The sequence below is a fragment of the Lissotriton helveticus genome, chromosome 4_1 (genome assembly GCF_964261635.1).
Source record: "Lissotriton helveticus chromosome 4_1, aLisHel1.1, whole genome shotgun sequence".
Classification (NCBI taxonomy): Eukaryota; Metazoa; Chordata; class Amphibia; order Caudata; family Salamandridae; genus Lissotriton; species Lissotriton helveticus.
This window is the reverse complement of record NC_136063.1, coordinates 467,626,796-467,648,569: the sequence shown is the minus strand read 5'-3', so window position 1 is coordinate 467,648,569 and position 21,774 is coordinate 467,626,796. Positions and strand designations below refer to the sequence as shown.

General features: G+C 46.1%; 1 protein-coding gene across 2 annotated transcripts in view; it reads left to right on the top strand.

Moving 5' to 3' along the window:
• Positions 1 to 21,774, top strand: part of NECAB1 (N-terminal EF-hand calcium binding protein 1) — a 1,511,734-nt gene that overhangs the window by 918,260 nt on the left and 571,700 nt on the right. For both annotated transcript variants that reach the window (XM_078687059.1, XM_078687058.1), the window contains exon 6: positions 16,545 to 16,681. In XM_078687059.1, coding sequence (XP_078543185.1) covers positions 16,545 to 16,681 — 137 coding nt within the window. The remainder of the gene's footprint in view (positions 1 to 16,544; positions 16,682 to 21,774) is intronic.

The window sequence follows — 21,774 nt, the reverse complement described above, 5'->3', positions numbered from 1 at the left end:
AATGTAACTTGAACAGCATTTGAGCTTATAAATAACTCCATCTGGCAAAATTAAAAAAACATGCAAATCTGCATTGGACATGTTACGAAGCTCATCGTGAGGTCCAGACAACAGATGTAAACCAAACACAAAAGGACAACAACCTGTCGGAGATGCAGGAAGACACGCACATGTGTTTTAACCAATATAGCAGTTGGAAAAAAGACCTGTTAGCTGTTGCAAGGAACAACGTGGTTAGATTCCATCAAATAATATATTTGCGTGTTTCTCTTTTCAGATATATTCTTTTGATGTAATCTAACCACGTGGTTCCTTGCACCTGATACCATGTCTTTGCTGACACTGCTGTCAACAAAAGGAGACTCTTAACATGGATCCCCAGAGGGAGAGGGTGTGATACAGCGGTTAGAGCTTCTGACTCGTAAGCTAGGGATCGATGTTAGTCTCGGCGTCGGTCCAACATTCCTGGGATTCTTTTCTGAGAAAATCACTTAATTTCTCAATTGCCAGCCCTATATCAATCTACGAAAATAAATTAAACAAAAAAAGCTGTTATCTCAGAGGGGTGGTGGGGGCAGACAAGTAGTGTTGTGGTAGGGGCTAGGGGATGGAGAGAGACTTCACAGGGCGATTAAGTGACGGCACTACAAATGAAGCGATAATTTAAGTTTTAAGAAAAAAGCAGCGACCTCGGAGCGGTGGGCAAGCAGTGTTGTGAGGGGGTGGCTGGGACGACAAAGGGAGATTACGTGACGGCAGGGCAAATAAAGCTGCCGAAGTTTAATGCACGAAGTAAACCAAACAGAACACTTAACGAGCAGAGTAAGGCCAACAACAACAAAGTCAGGTCCCGGGCCGGCAAGCCAATCACAGCGCGGCCCTGGGAATGATGTCATGGGGGTGTCCCGGCCGGCAGCCAATGACAGCGCGGCCCAGGACAAAGGGGCGGGACTTAAAAAAAGACCGAGAAACGCCCCCGAATCGCGTTTTCTCGGGAAAGCGTGATTGACAGCCTCTGTCTCCCAATGGCTAGCCTCCATTTATGGAGCCCATGTATAATATTCCTAGCTGAGAGTAAGCTTTGCTTCCTAAACAGGCCGCTGTTTCCAAAGGCCACAGTCCCACCACTGCACATTCTCCTTTCTTAAAACCCACGACCAGGAACAGGGTCGATAGGCGTGGAAGATGGTTGGCTGGCAGTGTGTGGTAAGGATATTAGTCGGGGAGATATGGTCACAATTACAAGTCTTATTCTCTGCATTGCACTTTCTCCTAAATCCAGGGTTTTAAGTGGGTCGGGTCCCGCAGGTGCTCAGCACAGGCATTTCTTAAAAGGAGGTGCTGAGACGGGCCCATATCGTCCTCTGCATTTTGCAAATCTTAACTCTGCAGCAGAACCACCCTTCACTGAATGAAACGTAACTTCAAAGAGACTCGTTTTAGTACTTTCACAGTTTCATCATTTCAGAACTGAAGCACTTCCAATATTGTATACAACAAATCCATAGTTGTTGCTTATTTATTTTATGCAACTAACAACCACTGTCAAAGCCAATAGTCCTGGCTTGTTGTAGGTTTAATTTTACATTTTTTATCATATATCTGGATGCAGTGAAAGAAACAGCAAAATACCAGTTGAGCGGCACACTATGCTAAGCCCACATTTTTAGCTTATGTGTTTTAAGCCACACACATAACTACATCGGCCACGCCTCTTTCGGAGACTCCTCGGTTTTTTCATCCCACTTAAAGCCCTGCCTAAATCTATAGGAATCAAAGCTGCAATACTTAAAATAATACAAACCGCTAAATAAATAAACGTTCAAGCCCATGTCTCTTCTTTAGGAACCAACATTTACTTGCATGATTTAATTTAAGATACAAAGAAAAACTCAAGCAATTCTGCCCTTGATATTGCAACTTCATCTGCGAGAGTCATCATGTTTGGCACCACTGGGTAAAACAAGACTGCAAATTATAACCCACTGAATGCTTGACCTATGCTCAGGTGGATATTAATTGCAGACAAAAGTGTTTTCACTGCTTTTAAGACTCTGGCCATTGCAAAGAGGCTCAGTCAGAACAAACATCATTAAAGCGTTAAGGTACAGTGAGCATGTAATTTACAGGTCAGCAATCTTCACGCCTGCGTTCCCAAAACACATTAGCAGAAGACCTCGGAAAGTTGTTGTCGTCGTCTGCGCCATCGCAGCCAGTAGTTGCAAGGCAACAGTGCCCGGCATATCCGATCTATAATGGTGAAGGGGGTCGTGTTAATATATGAATGAAGAAGCAGGGGGCTGTGTTAAAAACATTTCTATCATTGATGGAAAGACACAAGAGGCAAGCGGGTGCTATCCAATGTATGCAATGATTATATTACATAGTTTGCAAATCCTCCTCCTGTGCAGAGACACCCGAGACCTAATTGTAGATCAGAAGAATGCAATGCTATAATGGGTGTAATCCCAGACCTAACAAGCAATGGAGAGTGAAAGGGGAGGGGGGCGGTAACGGGGAGGAGGGCGGAACGGACACACTGAAATCCTTTGTTGACAATAAGGACTTCGGGAACGTCCCCCGGCTCTCATTGGCTAGCTCCATAAATGGAGGCTAGCCATTGAGTGCCGGATCTGTCCGTCAAGGCCGGACCAGATTCGGGGGCGTTCCCGAGATTTTTTCCCAGGGCGGAGTTACGTTTTTTCCCGTTCCCTCCCCTTTCACTGAAAGTCTGTCCATTCCCGCCCCCTCCGTGTGCCTTTCCGCCCCCCCCTCGCTGTCCTGTGTACGTTTCCCGCCGTCCGTGTCCTCTCCCGCCCCCTCCCGCCGTCCGTGTCCTCTCCCGCCCCCTCCCGCCGTCCGTGTCCTCTCCCGCCCCCCTCCCGCCGTTCGTGTCCTCTCCCGCCCCCCTCCCGCCGTCCGTGTCCTCTCCCGCCCCCTGTGTCCTCGTAGGTGCTTGTTGGATGATGGCAACGAAATCCTGCTGAGTGTGCAGCGCCGGCCCAGGGGTGAGTATTGCGTCACCTTTGCATTTCGTTGTATTGTACAATAAACGCATCGTAAATGAAAGCTCTCGCTCTGTTAGCTGTGAGGTATTATTATCTGCCACCATAACTGCCAGTAAAATGGCCATCTTGCGGGTGTGCAGAACGCACCTTCAAATGTTGCGACCTGCGATTTGCAGGTGAGTTGATAGCTCTGTTAAGACTGTGTGTCTATGCTGGTCTTTGATTTCTTGTCTCTTAGGGGTAAGGCGCTGCCAGGACAGGGCTGCGAGATGGATGCAACCTTACAAAACGTATCATACTCTGAGTAACCCTAACAACCTAGTCTGGCATTTTAAAGGGATGTGTGGGAGCAAGGAGACAAATTCAGACCCAAAATACATTTTGAAACATTGGCTTGAACGATTCATTTGTTCTTTATATGTATTATCTTTCATGGTAGTCTGCCACTTTGGTAAAATTGTCCAAGCTTTAATACTAAGGCCAAGGAGTAAACCAATATCAAAAGTGAGAAATCAGTCCTACTCATTTGCAGCTCGCACTCCATAAGAGTCTCTGATGATCCTTTACTAGATATCTGCTCTGAGATGAGTTCTTCAAATGTAGCATGCTGTGTTTCATTTGACTGCCCAGAAAGTAGCCATAGTTGGGTACCATATCAGTGTAGTTATCCCCATCCCGCCCATGGACGGTGTCTAGTGTTGCAAGGTGTACAAATAGCTATGCTAGGCTTGACCTTTGGAATCTCCGGCACTGCTCTTTCAACCTCTGATCCCAGGGGTAATGAAGACATTGGCAAAAACATAAAGTAAAGATGTCTGTAACAATCTTGTTGATTTTTTTGTGGTTTGCTGCCTTGCCCTTTCCAGATCCTCTTAGCAGGAAATAGGAGTCGTCGTGAGATTAAAGGTGAGACAGTGGGCCAACCCTGTGATGCATTTACTAGGTAAGATAATGTGCCACAACTTTTAAGACTGGGGATACGTTGAGTATCACATAAAACAACACCAAAAAAGGCGTGACGCCCTAATTATTTGCTTCAAATAAAGTTGGTCATGAGAAGAAAGAGAAAAATCCCTAATATCTATTAGCTACCTACTCCATGCACGAAATCCCAGTATCAGTGCAATTCCAAGAATTGGACGAGGTAGGCACACTCACGTAATGTGGCATGCGTCATCATTTGCCACCTCGTCCTACCCTGGTAAGATGGTACTACCAGGGCGGACTCAACCTCAGGAGTGGCCTGGCCTGAGGGAGTTCTTAGAAATGATAGATTTTTTTCTGGATAAAATACTAGGATCCAGTTTTTAGGTTAAAAAAGCCTTAGGATAAACCACAAAAGTATCCTGTATTAAGGTGGTATCCTAGACATGTTTAAAAATACCAAAGAGTATAATCCGGAGGCATATACCGGTGTAAAGGCCTTTATGCTTCACTGGTTTGGGAATAGTTTCATGCCAACATGTTTCTGCCTATAATAAGCCAAGCGGTGTAAGGCATTCATCAGGGCTACAACTATGCATCCCTACACTGCAGGAAACTAAGTGCACAGTTCCATAGAACAATTTAGAGGACCTATCTCTTAGATGAAGAATTTTGGTTGTGTTAACCTAATAGTAAAATGCTATTTTCAGCATGGTCTGTTTGGGGTGGGCCTCTCCTGTTGTCACACTATCGCGAAGGTAGAGCGCTCACTTTGGTCCTACCGTGCCCCTTCGAACAGCGGACTCGTACCAGAATTTGGCTTCTGAGAGGTAGGTCCTCTCAATTTTTCTATGGAACTCTGTACTTACTTTCCTACGGTGCAGAGACGCACAGATGTTGCCCTGATGAATGTCTTAGAACCAGTCAAGGATATATGTTGTGCAATGTGATCAAGGGCTGGCGTGAGCCCAACAGTGCCCTTTTTATTATCTCAATGAGTTGAGTTTATCATTGTGCTTCGACTGTGGTCGTTAGCCGGAACTAATATAATCTCAGTTTAAGGAGCACTTTGAGGCATGGTTGTTTTCCCTCTTTGCTATGGGTCTGCTCTCCTCACACGGTTTCCAAAAGTCACATTGGTCCCATTAGGAGGTGGACCCTCGATGATCGCTGCCTTCTCCAAAAGAAGCCGGAAACCCTCCACCAAAGCCGCCTCCTTCACCGGATATCGGGGCAGAGGGGTCTCCTTGGATGGCTGGGCTGGGCGGGAGGAAAACTTTGTCTATAACCCAGAGGTCACTGTCCGGGCATCCGAAACACCCACCACTGGGGACGACAGAAGCTAAGACGACCCCCAACCAGAGGGGGCGGAGAGTCACTGCACTGTAGAAGGAGCAGAACTGTGGTATGATAGTCAGAACTGGGAGTGCAGAGACCGAAGGAAGAGAGGTCAGTGATGGGAGGGAAGAGACAGACGGATGAGAGGTCAGAACTGGGAGGGAAGAGACAGACGGAAGAGAGGTCAGCGATGGGAGGGCAGAGACAGACGGATGGGAGAGAGGTCAGTGAGAGGTCAGTGACGGGAGTGCAGAGACGAACGGATGGGAGAGAGGTCAGTGAAGGGAGTGCAGAGACGGACGGATGGGAGAGAGGTCAGTGAAGGTAGTGCAGAGACGGACAGATGGGAGAGAGGTCAGTGAAGGGAGTGCAGAGACGGACGGATGGGAGAGAGGTCAGTGAAGGGAGTGCAGAGACGGACGGATGGGAGAGAGGTCAGTGAAGGGAGTGCAGAGACGGACAGATGGGAGAGAGGTCAGTGAAGGGAGTACAGATACGAACGGATGGGAGAGAGGTTAGTGAAGGGAGTGCAGAGGTGGACGGATTGGAGAGAGGTCAGTGAAGGGAGTGCAGAGACGGACAGATGGGAGAGAGGTTAGTGAAGGGAGTGCAGAGGTGGACGGATTGGAGAGAGGTCAGTGAAGGGAGTGCAGAGACGGACAGATGGGAGAGAGGTCAGTGAAGGGAGTGCAGAGACGGACAGTTGGGAGAGAGGTCAGTAAAGGGAGTACAGATACGAACGGATGGGAGAGAGGTTAGTGAAGGGAGTGCAGAGGTGGACGGATTGGAGAGAGGTCAGTGAAGGGAGTGCAGAGACGGATGGATGGGAGAGAGGTCAGTGAAGGGAGTGCAGAGAGTGCAGAGACGGACGGATGGGAGAGAGGTCAGTGACGGGAGTGCAGAGACAGACGGAAGGGCGAGAGGTCAGTGAAGGGAGTGCAGAGACCGACGGATGGGAGAGAGGTTAGTGAAGGGAGTGCAGAAATGGACGGATGGGAGAGAGGTCAGTGAAGGGAGTGCAGAGACAGACGGAAGGGCGAGAGGTCAGTGAAGGGAGTGCAGAGACCGACGGATGGGAGAGAGGTTAGTGAAGGGAGTGCAGAAATGGACGGATGGGAGAGAGGTCAGTGAAGGGAGTGCAGAGACAGACGGAAGGGCGAGAGGTCAGTGAAGGGAGTGCAGAGACCGACGGATGGGAGAGAGGTTAGTGAAGGGAGTGCAGAAATGGACGGATGGGAGAGAGGTCAGTGACGGGAGTGCAGAGACAGATGGAAGGGCGAGAGGTCAGTGAAGGGAGTGCAGAGACCGACGGATGGGAGAGAGGTCAGTGAAGGGAGTGCAGAAATGGACGGATGGGAGAGAGGTCAGTGAAGGGAGTGCAGAGACGGACAGATGGGAGAGAGGTCAGTGAAGGGAGTGCAGAGACCGACGGATGGGAGAGAGGTTAGTGACGGGAGTGCAGATACGAACGGATGGGAGAGAGGTCAGTGAAGGGAGTGCAGAGATGGACGGAAAGGAGGTCAGAGCAGGGAGTGCAAAGACAGACAGATGAGAGGTCAGTGAAGGGAGTGCAGAGATGGGCGGATGAGAGGTCAGTGAAGGGAGTGCAGAGATGGACGGATGGGGGAGAGGTCAGTGAAGGGAGTGCAGAGATGGACGGATGAGAGGTCAGTGAAGAGAGTGCAGAGACGGACGGATGGGCGAGAGGTCAGTGAAGGGAGTGCAGAGACGGACGGATGGGAGTGAGGTCAGTGATGGGAGTGCAGAGATGCACAGAAGAGAGCTCGATAATGGGAGTGCAGACAGACGGAAGTGTGGTCAGTGATGGGAGTGCAGACAGATGAGTGGAGGGAAGGTGAGGGTGGAAGTGCAGAGATCAGAGGATGGATGGGAGTGCAGAGATGAGAGCACAGAGGCGATGGACGTTTGGAACGGAGACGGTGAGTGCAGATGAGGACGTCGGGGGAAGAATGCAGGCATGGGGGTGAATATAAGACTGAAGATATTGGAGCCCGGAGGTAAGGGGAGGGCAGAACTAGGAATGAAGAAAAGAGCCGAGGTCAGAAGGGAGCACAGAGGTGGGGAGGGCAGAAACGGCGGAGGGAGGGAGAGGCGTGACGCCTGCGTGGGAGTGTTAAGGTGGAAGTAAAGAAGCGGGGGGGGAGGGCAGAGATAGCAGTGCAAAGGTGATTGGAGGGCGCGAAATGAGGCTGACAGAGAGCGCGGGGCCGGGCATCAGCCGGTGTCCAGCCGGAGGGGAGCAGGGGGCGTTGTGCCGGGCATCAGCCCGTGTGCAGGGCATAGGGCGGGGGCGAGGGGCCGGTTACGAATGAGGAAGCATCTTCTCTGCTCGCAGCGGAATCCCCACAGAGGCGATGGACGTTTGGAACGGAGACGGTGAGTGCAGATGAGGACGTCGGGGGAAGAATGCAGGCATGGGGGTGAATATAAGACTGAAGATATTGGAGCCCGGAGGTAAGGGGAGGGCAGAACTAGGAATGAAGAAAAGAGCCGAGGTCAGAAGGGAGCACAGAGGTGGGGAGGGCAGAAACGGCGGAGGGAGGGAGAGGCGTGACGCCTGCGTGGGAGTGTTAAGGTGGAAGTAAAGAAGCGGGGGGGAGGGCAGAGATAGCAGTGCAAAGGTGATTGGAGGGCGCGAAATGAGGCTGACAGAGAGCGCGGGGCCGGGCATCAGCCGGTGTCCAGCCGGAGGGGAGCAGGGGGCGTTGTGCCGGGCATCAGCCCGTGTGCAGGGCATAGGGCGGGGGCGAGGGGCCGGTTACGAATGAGGAAGCATCTTCTCTGCTCGCAGCGGAATCCCCAGTGTCGGCCGATACCTCCGGGGAATCCCTGGCGTCACCCGGGGGACACCCGCCCACGTGGGTAAATCCGAGGAGGTCACCGCCCAGGGCGCCCGCTATAATGGGTGTAATCCCAGACCTAACAAGCAACGGAGAGTGAAAGGGGAGGGGGGCGGTAACGGGGAGGGGGGCGGAACGGACAGCGGGAGGAAGCGGGAACGGGGCACAGGACAGCGAGGGGGGGGAGGGCGGGAACGGGGCACAGGACAGCGAGGGGGGGGAGGGCGGGAACGGGGCACAGGACAGCGAGGGGGGGGAGGGCGGGAACGGGGCACAGGACAGCGAGGGAGGGCGGGAACGGGGCACAGGACAGCGAGGGAGGGCGGGAACGGGGCACAGGACAGCGAGGGGGGCGGGAACAGCACTCGGTAAAAAACAAGCACTCACCCACCTGGACTTCCTCCAACGTCGGTCGGCCGCAGAATGAGAGCAACATGGCGCCGAAAAAAATAAAAACAACTCCGCCCACCGCCGCATGACTCCACAGAGGGAACGCCCAGGGAAAAAATCGAGGGAACGCCCACGAATCTGGTCCGTGAATGACGGACAGATCTCTGTTCCAATGGCTAGCCTCCATTTATGGAGCTAGCCAATGGGACAGGGGGGCGTATTCCATTTTCCTTACTGGAAATCAAGAGATTTCTCTGGAGGCGGAGCTAAGAGCTCCGCCCTCCAGCGAAACCTAACAAGAGATTTCTCTGGAGGCGGAGCTAAGAGCTCCGCCCTCCAGCGAAACCTAAAAAGCATGCTGTTGACCAAATGGAAAATTACAGTGAATGCTTCCGATACATGGTCTAGTTTTCCAGCCTTCTTTATGCAACAAAAAATGTAGATTTTTTTTAGTTCAGTCTGAGGCCGGATTGCACACTATCAATTTACTGAACATGCACTCTCCCAGCATCACTATAATTAGTGGCGTAATAGTTGGTATTGCAAGTCTGTGTTAGAACATAATAGCAGGATAGTGAGCGAAGGCTTCCAAAAGGAGCAGCCAATGCGGTTATCATTTACAATCCTGCCAGAGCAGAGTTATTTACAGTTCTCTACGAAACACAGCAACTCCTCACAAAGTTCTCGTTTCTCCAGGATTGAGATTCAGTGACCTGAGTTAGAGAATAACATAAAATGCATGAAAGGTGCCTTTAGGGGATTGCAGGCCCCCAAGCCATTATCAATCTTGCGAAGAAATTGACTGATCCCTTGTGAATTGTTAGCTGGAATGTTCTGCCGGAAGTCCAGCAGCGTACATACTGAATGATTCTTGTCTCATATGGTAGGTCACATTACGGTGTACTATAAAGTGTGGAATCTTAGAACCTGAAGAGCTTAATAGATAGTAGGCAGTACTTATAAAATAGATTTATAATCATGACTTAGCACAAACACAGAATAGGAGTTAAATGTTAATGGCTCACACTTCTCTTGTTTTAGTGTTTTTTTCCCTTCCACCAGCTTTTATGGGTCGGAAAAACATTACTAAAATCAGCAGTAAAAACAGATGCAAAACAGATCCAAATAATTGTTTTACAGCGCATGCCTCTGTAAGGCTGAATCGGGTGAGCAGCATATTAAAACCCCAAAATAAATGTAAGAATGTTGAAGATAATGTAAGAATTTCTCACTAAAAAAGGTATGGATTTACGCACCCCCTTGGGAACATTAGTTCTGGAAAGGACCAGGCGCCAAAATCAAGGTACATGCAAGAAGAAGTTGCCGCCACCCACTCTCAGTGAAGACTAAAGCACACACTAGATCAGAGTGATTGCCAACAGTGAACCACAGCCCTGGAAGAGCAAATCTGGCAAAGCAAAGGCTGAGGGGAGAAGTAAACCCCACTGCAAAAGGCACTTCCCTGCCACAAGAAGAGCAACAGGACATCTCCGGAATAAAGTCCCCGGATGTGCACAGCAGAGGCTCGACCTAATGAAACTCCGCCCAAAGAATACCAGGGCATGAGCTGGGACCCAAACCCAACAAGGGAAAGACCCAAACAAGACCAAAAAAAAACAGAATAAGGAAAGTCAGCAGGGTGGCCAGATCTAAAGAAACAGTCACTAGGAAAGCATAAAAACTGGAGAAACAGTGAGAACAAAACTACAACCCTACTAATTCAACAAACGAGCAATGCAGACAGGTTTCCAACAGGAACAGCAACCACCAGTTATAGAACCCCAGAATACTGGGAAGAAGAGAAAGGGAAAAAGTAAGGACCAAAACAAACCACAGGATGATACTTTCTTCCCCGCAAGGCATATCAACAGGCCATAGCTGGAATGGGGCTAAACCCAGGAGAGGGAGAATCCAGACCAGCATACTAAAAGGCACCACCGGGCAGGCATGACTCAAGGTAGAAACAGCCAACAAGTCCTCCAGAAAACCTGACATAGGTAGCAGCTGGACAACTGGACACACATCCAGTGTAGGTCTCCAAGCAGACTACTTCCCATTGACAAATGCAAACCAACAGTCGAAGGGACAGGACTGAAAACCCCAATAATGCAACCACAGGAAGGACCACCAACCAGGAGGGCAAGATAAACCTAGGTAATAAGAATTTGCCACAGTGTATGAATGACTACAGCGGAAGAAACAATCAATGACCAACCGCCTACGCAAGAGCAAGCTTAGAGGAGCCCACGTTAGAACAGGATCCTTTAGCACATAGCACATTAGTTACTACCTCTTAATATTTATGTTTCTCTTCCCCTACCCAGCTGTGCAGCAGCTCACCAATGGCTTGCTCTGGATGCTAGCCTAATTGACAAGTCTCAAGGACAACCTAAGTGGTTCCAGAGCTTATATTTGAGCCTGCGGACTAAAAACCAACTGGCCTATTGATCTCAAGAGTGGAGCCACCGACCCGGATGTTGAACTGTGGGTTTTGTTGAAATAAATTTGGTTTGTCTGGGTAGCCAAACGTAAAAAGAATAAATGGGTTTTTTTTCTTTAATGTTTGAAAATTAAACTAATGTACTCACCTTTTTCCAAACAAGTGAATTTACAGTTGAGGCGAAGTTAGCACTGTATTATAAGAAGGTCTCACAGTAATCCATAAATAGAGAAGGCTCATTTAGGATTAGATTTTTTTAGTATCATTATCTTAAATTTGGTCAGATTATTTATAATTATTTGGTACATAGGATATTAATTGGCTCCACTTTCAGTAGTCTATTTTTTCAAAGGAATTTTTTCATGCACCCTACATGCACCCTACAGAACTGCTCTACAGGTCAACAAACATATTAATAAACATAACCAATCTGAAACTGACATTACTATAAGGTTACATCACCTCAGGTTTAGTACCTGAAGTTTAAGATCATGGCTCCCTATATTTTAATTTAATTAAGTATAATTTTATAAATATTTATTTAATCAAATGTTCTACATTATAACGGTTAGGCTCAGGGTCGGGGAGTCCTCATTAATTACATGTCATGCATTCTAATCACTGGAGTTTAGTATTTAGCATGTGTTTGTTCTATTTTTTTTATTTACTATAATGTAATTAATATTAATACCATTAACATGTTAGGATTAAGATTAGACCCAAGATTTGGGGTAACGTTAAGGCAAGGATTCATTTGAGGGTTAATGTAGAAGAGATTGAATCAAAGTAATGTTTATTATTAAAGTTATTGCACAACTCGTGCAGGGTCTGCCAGATCATGTTCTCCCTATACAGATTTCTTCCTGCATGCATAATCGGGGATTCTGCCATATACTCCTTTCAGGCAAGAAGCAGGTCAGATATCATTTATATATTGGATTGTTTCATTGCAGTCAACATCCAAGTTTTTCCCAAAGTCTATTCCTCTCAGATAGTGGTTTTGTTTTAGATCAGGTTGGACAGCCCACATTCATAGCCTTCTCACCACCGATATACAGGGTCCTGAAAACCAGTCCAGTCATACCCTCCAGCATCTATAAGGTCCCCTGTGACACATTTGGATCCTGGAGTCCACATGTTTTACCTTTATGACATTCATGAGTCTGCCTTCCAGGCACAACACTTAGAGCCAGCTCCATTCCTCAACAAGAAGGAGTAGTGCCTGCCTCCCATCCTGTTTTGAAGTCTAACCTAAATAATGTCATCCATGCTCAGTCCTGAGAGAAGTTCAACATAGGAGTTTTCCTTCCCAACCCATTCTTTCCTTCCTTCCAGTGAATTCTAAGGTCCAGACTGCCTCACACCTCTGAGCATACCATTCTTTTAATATACAGAAAGGAGACACACTTAATTTCCATTTGCTAATCAAAGCATGATCAGATCATAAGGTTCACAGCACCTTAAATAAGAAATACAGGCACCTGTCATCCAACTATGGTAAATTACACGAAAGAACTGCATCAGACAATATCATGTACAACTTACAGTGAGCACATGGGTTTAGAGGGCCTGGTTAGCACATACCACATTAGCTACTTCCTTTTAATATTTGTGTTTCTGTTACCCTACCCAGTCGTGCAGGGGTTCATCAATGATTGCCTTGAATACTGGCCTAATTTATAAGTTTCAAGGTCAACTTACATAGCTTCAGAGCATATACTCGAACCTGCGGACTCAAAACCAACTGGCCTATCCGTACCGAGATTGATCTAAAAAAATGGAACCACCGTCCAAGTCTTGCTGGGACCACCCGATCGCACAATTACCACCTTTAAATAAATAGATTTATTCTGCCTCTAAACCGTGAAGGAGACTCCTTTCCTGGTTCCATAGCTCCAAACACTGAAAATTGAGGAACTTTGTTTTGATTAAATTAAGACATTGCTTATGAATTTGCAGGCTGTTATTATATATTTCTTGATTTTGGCAGTTTGTCGGTGTTTGAAATGATCTACCTATCATTAGCAATAGCCTCTAGGTTGCCAGGTTTGATTGGAAGATCGAGATTTTGCGGGTTCACTGATTTATGTATAGAACGGTATCCACAATCAAATGTTGATAGCGAACAGAACAATATCACTAACGGTATACGTTGCGTGAATTGTTGCAACAGTATCTGCTTTTTTGTTTCCTTTGGTCTTTTGAGAACATCTCAGTCTCTGTTATCATTTAGTGGTGATCCCAAACAGTATACAGCGTGTGTATAGTTTAAGTGTTTGATTTGCCACTATATTTTAGTATGATATTTGTGTTTTATACTGACATGTAGCTTTTGAGATCTGCCTACTGTTTTACTGCATGTGCATGCATATATTTGTATGGCCTATTAAAGTAATGTTTTACTGTAAAATAAAAAAACACTGACTGGGGATTCCCATCTTTATTGCAACCAGAACAATTGATCTACCCATAACATTGAGGTGGCCTGGGGGACCAACTTACCATATGAAACTGAGAACCCCATGACCTCGTTGCTCCCACCTTTGATATTACTAGGTTGTCCCCAACTGCAACAATCAAGAGAAAGCATGACAACACCAAATGTACTAAATTCAACTGAAATGGGGTAATTCATCATTGCCCCATTACAAATGTAACGATACTGAATCACAGCTGATGCATTTGTGTACATTGCCACCAGGTTGTTGATGGTTGCTTTGCACAAACAAATGAAGAAATACTTGTGGGAAATGTATTTCTTCAGCTTAGAGCCAGTGATGCCTGTTTAGGCCAGGTCACAGGCATCCATCATAAGAATTACTGGACCCTTGGCAACAAAATTCTGGGTAACCTGCACTGGACAATTTAAACGTAATAAGTGGTATACATTTCAGATCTTCCAGGCACAATGCCCTGTATCCATTCATAGGTAAAAAAGAAAGCTAACAATTTCAAGGGCCCATCAACTTACAAGACCTACACCCATAGATCATAAAACAGTAGGGACAGACTTGAACATCAGTAAACTTAAAAAGAAGAAAGATATTTAGGACTTGAATATCAAAAATGTCTTCATTTAAGAAAGATGGGGGCACAAAGCAGCCTTTTCAGGAACACTATGGTTGTGTACAAGTGTTGTAGCCATCCAAGCGCTCTAAACTGAATCGAGGTTTAGGTAGTTGGGGTCTGAATCGAAGTAACAGACTCTGATTTCAGAAAACTATGTTTGTTCACATAACTCAAATCATAAACATTCAAGCTTTTGAGAGCAAAGTAATGTCTCAGTTTATACAAATGCAAACATGGACTCAGACTTCACACAGGAAAGCTACCCCCCAAAGTTGCACATGTAGAGTTTGCAGGCTAAGGTATCAACTTCTCTAAACACTGGCCTCTGAGCTATCCCTCGGGTTAAACAAATTGGACAACCCGGAACCACAGACTGCAGATCTGGTCTACATGCTACATAGATCTTACAGAATCAAACCTCAGCCAGCAGTCCAATTACATAGACGCCTCACAGCAATACCATCCCTCAAATTACACATATTTTACAGTCTCAGGTCTGTTTTAGCATGGCTGCTTTCAGATTACATTGGCTTTACACCACCAAATCGGTTGCATGTCTTAATTGTAAGCGAGAGACACCCATGAGACATAACTGATATCCTGCCACCTTTCACATTGGTATGGTAATGGCAATATGTTAAACTACTGACGGACAACATCAATGAGGGATACGCTTTTTTTCCAAAAGCTATGTTTCAGTAATAAGCAAAAGTTCTAAATGTTATTCCAAAATGAGTGCATTATATGTGTATGTTCTTTACTACAGACCTGGCATTAATAAGACTGGTGTCTTAATAATGTTCTCTTTTAGCTCTAGCTGGTAGGTAGGCTATAACCCAGATGCCGGTTTTCTATGTGGCACCAGATGGTATAGGTCACCTCTGTGAAGAAAATAAATTGATTAGGGATTTAAAGTGTAGCTGGAAGAAAACAGTGAAACCAGAAACTTGCAGTTGTAGTATTAGTAGGCCTCATTAAGAACGGAATGGATAGCCATTGGCTTCATTTGGGCGTGGACGGATCCAGATGGACCAGCTTTATGAAGGCCTACTCTCCACACCTATCGGAGTGGTAGCTTTAAACATCTGTCTATGAGAGAACAGCACCAGTCACCAACCAACACAAGGCAGACCAGGCAAAAATTAACAAAATTAAACCAATAAATTAAAATAATGTGCATGAGGTCAAGCAAACCCAAGTTCAAGAAGAACATGGCAATGAAAACAAGCCAGCTGAAATAATAATGTGATTGTAAGGTCCAGGCATCCCTTGGGACTAGATTTTCAGCTGCAATAAAAGAAGCAGATATCAAAATAATACCAGATCTAGACACTTTTCATAATTTTAGGTAAATGTCCAGGTTTTTGGGACAAACGTCAGAACACATTCTGTATAGCAGATACACACTCCATTTACAGGCGCCTCTGAAGACTGAAATGTTTTAAGTAATGTATCTGTTTCTGTCCGGCAGCACAGGAGGGGGGAAGCACCTGCTCCCAGCAGAGAAAGACCGGTGAGGAGGGCAGGCGGAGCTCAGGGTGGAAGGGTCCTGCCATAAAAATATATACACAGACGTATACATACACATACACACACACTTACAAGCTGTCTGTGTGTGTGTGTGTGTGTGGCAATACATACACAAACACAGATACATTTACAAACCTAGGGGCATATCGCTATTGCTTAGTTAGAGACAAAAATGTATCACCGACCTGCGGCGATTTTTATCGCAGATAAACCTTGGTATTACCAAGGTTTATCGCAAATGCGATAAAAATCGGCCGCAATGCATGAATATCGCTGAAAAGTCCGCGATATTCAGGCATTACCGAGCTAATGCTCTTAGCCTTGTTATCCACCTCCCATTGGATAACATGGCTAAGAACTGCTCAGGGCAGGTGTTAGCTTTTGGAGATATTCGCGCTTAGCGCGAATATCTTCAAAAGTTGGTAATAGGAGATAGCGATGTTAGCGACTGTTTCCAGTCGCTAACATCTTGGCACGCCCACTTTGCATGTCATTAGTGATAAATTTCTCTGACATGCAAAGTGGGGCCCAAGATGGTCGCTATCTCCTACTAGCTGTCGCTAACTGGTGTTAGCGACAGCTAGGTAATAGGGAGATAATTTTATCTCCTTGGCTTTTAAAGCAAAAAAAGCAGAGATAAACCCCCTTGATAATATGCCCCCTAGTGTGTGTGTGTTTATGTATGTATGTGTACATATTTACAAGGCTACGCAAAAACCGGGACTGGCCAAATATAGAAGGAAGACTTAAGGCTTCAGTCCTAATTTTATGTCTGACCTATCCCTGTTTTTTCTCCTCAAAATCTGGTCACCCTAACTCTTTGACCATGCCTTAAAACGTATCTGGTCTGAGGTCATATAAATCCCATGAGGTATTAAAACAGGTCAAGTTTTTAATATTTTATTTTCTTCACTCTGTTAATAATTGAAATGTGACTTCATTTGCACTACTTGCATTACTTCAACTAAGTTTTGCAATTTATAGGACTATCAAGAAGCAACAAACTTGCAACAGTTTGTGACTCGGTTTTTGCTGAAGGAAACAGTGAGTCAGCTGCAGTCTTTACAGAACTCTCTTGAGTGTGCTATGGAAACCACAGAGGAGCAGACGCGCCAGGAGAGGTAAGAGAGATTTCTCAGCATTGCTCTGTCTGTGTGGAGTGGGATAACAGGCTTGCAGATGATGGCTATACTGTCTAACCATACAGAAAAATGTTCTTTAATGTCAAATATAGATCCTGAGCAACTGGGCCAATTACCCCTTCAGCACATGACTCCCAGTAATAGATTAGGTCAAGCAGTACTAGGCTTCTAGGGGGAGAGGTGGCTACAGGGAGTGAACACAGGCTCACAACTCAAAGCACACACAGCAGCAGTAGCAGCAATAAATTATTGTCCAGTCACATACTTGTTTTTTTGAAAAAAGGAGTATTTTATTTTACCGCTACCAGCAGAAAGGGAAATACGACATGCACAAACAATTTCCACAGGTTATCTGAGGAGAGGGCTTTAGTGTTTCTTTCTTTAGGTGGTTCCCTCAGTCCCACTCTCTCCCTGCTCTAGCGATAGTTGTTATTTCCCATTCACAATAGGCACCATTCAGGTGAAGCCTCACTAGTAGTCAGAGTCTCAGGAGTCCCACACTGACTCTGTATGTAAAGTCAAAAGTGTGCAGGGCACCGAAGGGGTATCTAGAAAGCAAATTCCTTTCTGGGTCAACTGGCCTGAAATCAGTCTTGCCCACACCTGCAGGATCATTACGACCAGAGTCTCTGAGCACAACCCGTCCATGAGAGGAGATGCAGCAGTCATCTCAGCTAAGTGCTGTTCATGTTCTAGGCAACTGCGCTCAGTGCTAGTGAAGCTCCTAGCTACCTGAGGTTCTTTGTGGCTCTGTCAAGCTCCGTAAGTTCTTTGTTTCTTCCCACAGTGAGTGGGGGTTAGGGGGAGTAGTGCGAAGGTCCCGACACTGGTCACCAGGCACAGTGCAGCTCCATAGGCATTCCCACGGCAGCCTCTATTCTTCAGTGACAATCTCATCCAGATAACACTACTTGCTCTGTCCCGGCGGCCTTCACTGGCATAAGAGGTCATCATCTTTCCACTGCACACAGTCCTTGACCTGATTGACACAGCAGATGTACTCATGGCAGCCCCTCATGGCATATGGGGTCACTGGCTCACCACCGCACAAGTGCTATAGCCCTCTCAGCACTATAATCTCTTCCCAATGTTCCTTCCCTCCATATGGGTTGTGGACTTTCCACACTGTACACAAGCAATGACCCATTCAGTACTTCATGGCAGCCCTCCTCTGGCATACAAGGGTCACTGAAATTCCTGGTCAGTGGGAAACAACTTGATCGGTGCAGGAGCTGTCTATTCACACTTCGCTAAGGGAATTCACTTGAAAGGATTCCCCACTGGACTACGCTCCCTCCAATGCTCTCCTCTTCCTCAGAGTGCGCACTGCTCTTGACTAGCAGCAGGCACTTGTGCTCCAGGGCAGGTGGTCTTGGATTCCCTGGATGATGTCCCCTCACCCAGCCAGGAGACTATCAGGCCTTGACCCCCCAGTCCTGGTCACAGGCAAAAGTCTTGCAGGGCTTCTCCTCCTCACACAGCCTGTCTGTCTGCTTGACAGTTGACAGTTTTTGGGGTCTCAAGCTTCCCTTCTTAAAGTCCATTTACAGACACCAATTCTCATTTAGAGTCTTAGTCTTTGAAGTCTATGTTTTGGGTCTGCTCCCTTTAAAAGTACCCACTCCTCCACCCTCTCTTCCTCCAGAAAGCAGTCTGCCACAGCAGGTGCAACTCCAAAGCTGATAGCCCCAAAACACAGTCCATGAAAGTGACTAGGTGTTCACAACTGGATGCCAGCCAAGTGATATGTGTTTCAAAAGGCTCATCCAGCCTCAGTCCTACTCTTAATGATTATCTCATCAGCCTCATCTCCTTCCTGAGATGCGCCCTGGCCCCTTCCTTGTGACCTATCTCTGAATCAAAGACGACACTTTGAAGTGTACTGGGGGAGCCTGGCTCTCCCCTCTCCAATGTGAGTCCCACCCAGCTTACAGGAATGCAGTAATACACTAATCTGTCTGAGGGATTCCTATATCTCCTCATATTTCACCATGCAACCCTGTTTCTCCCAAAATGGAACCGAGAATCAGTCATGCACTGTACTATTCACCCAACATATGTATACAGCATACATGCACTGCACTACATCCTTCATGTATTGTACCACTCACAACCAAACATACGCCCAGGGCATACATATAACACACGTGTACTGCTCAGTACTGCATTAGCCATGTACTGTACCCTTCACAGGCACACCTACAGCCAGAAAATGTACCCCACACATACACTGCGTAGCACTACACACCAAACCGATGTAGGCCAAGGCTGAGTTAAGCACACAGCTGTGGAATTTTTAAAAATGAGTGCGCCAGTAGGCCTGACTCCACTGACATAGCTAAAAAAGGAACTGTTCACTCCTACTGATCACTACACAGTATGCTGCCACCACCGCGCTTGTGCTTCTTAACTTCTGGTAAAAGCAGTAGCCTTTCACCGCTTTGTGCGCCCTGCCCAGTCCAACAAGACTGCAATCTGTGAGACAGTTCTACGGCTGGTTGCACCCGCCTGATCTATGTCAACCTCTGACAACAAAATTCAGCTTATGGGGTCGATACTTCAGTGCATTTGGAGCACTCAGGGCAAGGGTGCACGTCCAGGACCATGCACAGGACTTTTACGTCCCAACTGTTGCTCTGCGACCTCTTTATTGTGCAAGCAATTTCAGATCAATAAGGTGCTAAAGAAATGATGCTACTGTAATGAACTCTTCAAGTGACTGCAACCTTCTCTAAGATAAGGTCATCAAGCCATCACTGCAATTGCAATCATGGGTTATAGAAGCAATTACTGCAACTCTCTCAGCAAACTGGAGAATTATCTGCAGAGGCATGAAACACAGTAGTTCACATAGTTGCTGAGATTAGAAGGTTTGCTTACACTCTACTGACCTTGCTACTGGTTACTGTCATATTTACTGTTGCATATCCTATTCATTTACATTCATTGGACTTTGCATAGAATATACCTTTCTTTATAGATCAGTGTTGGAAATTACCATCTTTTGCTTGGTATTTCAGCAGATTTTTACCTTCACTACCCTATTTTTGTTGCTGAACCCGTTTGTTTCGGAATTAGGACTCTGACATTTTCCTGCTGCTAACCAGTGGTAAAGTGCTTATGCTCTCCCTTCCAGACATAGTAAAATTGGTATACACCTATTTGGACATTTAATGTACTTAAAAGTCCTTAGTAAATTGTGCTGCATGTGCACAAGTCTATAAAAGAAATGCTACAAGCTACACCCATTGTGCCACCCACTAAAGTAGCACTGTAAAACATATCTCTCGCCTGCAACCTCCACCTGTTGTGCAGTTTAAAGCTGTTATTTCAACCTGGCAAAATAAACCTTTTGCCAGGTCTACACATTCCTTTTTCATACACACACATCACCCTTAAGGTAGGACCTAAAGACTCTTAGGTAAGGGTGCATGGTATTTAAAAAGTAGGACATGTGTATTTGAGTTTTACATGTCCTGGCAGTGAAAAACCTAGATAGTCATTTTTCACTGTGGCAAAGCTAGCTCTCCCATAGACTAACACCAGGTTACCTGTTACACTTAATACCTAATAACTTCAGTTTGGGAGTAGATAGATAAACATTTCTTTACACTCATTTGAATGGAAGTTAAAATCCTCTTTAATTGTAAAGTTGGATTTTAAGTTACTGTTCTATAAATGTTACTTTTAGAAAGTCGCAAATTTTCTGCCTAAATCAAGTGTGCCTTTCTGCCAGTGTCCAAGGTCACATGATTGATAATGACCCTCCTGTGGTGTGATATGGATTTCTTCCAGACAGAGGACAAGTGTGGAAGTGTGTTCCTCTCCTGAGCAGGAAGGTGTGCGTGGGCTTGTAGTCAGCCCATCCTGGGCTTCAATGGGTAGCCTGAGGGCTCTAATGGGTAGCCTGAGGGCTGTATTCAGTGCCTTCTTGATTTCTCAAGATGCCTGCAGTGTCACTGGCAAATGCAACTCACACCTGCGCCTGCCTGCCCTTTGCTTCACTAGCTATGCTGGAGCCAGACCCAGGGCAATGTGAAGAACTGACCAGAACCAGTTAAGGGTTAGTAAAGGGGGCGTGCCCCACACACAACCTGGCAGTAGGCACAAGTACTACCATCAGAACCTCTCATCAGAACACTCTTGGACCCGGGGATTCTCAGAAGAAACACTGCCCTGCTGTCTAAATCTTGAAGTAAGACTGCACCTGCTTGCCTTGAGCACAGAACCCCAAAAGTGACTCCTAGGGTCAGATGACTGATCTCACGTTTGAGCTACAGAGACACAACAAGCTAGCAGAGAGCTAAGCACAGGTGTATTTGGGGAATTTTTCCCTGAAAAGATTTGTCATTATTACTTGAGTGGGGCTCTCACCCCTCTCAGCAATTACAAGCATCAATAATTATGTAGTGTGATCTATTCTACGGTCTAGGTACTTGCCTTCCCTAGATTTAAGAGTTTCACTTACCGGACTATGTAATAGCACAGCAAGTCTCACCCTATTTAGGACTAATCCCAGTTCTTTTGTAAGCACTGTGTAGTTCAATAAATTCCTTGTGGTGCCTTAAATGGGCATGGGGCCAACTAACAAAGCTTTCTCTCTCTTTCTGATAAAATTGACAAGTAGCATGGAAACTCTTTTACTGGCCAAGTAAATAATGCCTTAAATTAGCATGTTATGCCTCCAACCTCTGTTTGAGATTTTTGTCATGAACCCAAAGACATCACACTAAGAAGAGCTATCAACAGCTAGGTGAAGAAAAAACAGTAGTTTATGTATCCCTCACTCCACGAGGATTATGATAGAGCTAAGAGCAATGCAAAACCAAAACCCACATCAGAGGCACCTAAAACATCAGATAGTAACTACTCACTGCCATGCCCCTGTCAGGCCAGCTAGGTTTATCTACAACATTTACACTCATCTATCAAATAAGACTATTTCCCAGGTCCAGGAGTGATGAAGCCATATATCTGTCAACTCTCTAATGACACTGTTCTAGGTATCTTGCAGTTCATTCTCCATATGCCCAGTGAAGTATCTGCAACCCCAAAATTCTAAGAGATAAAGC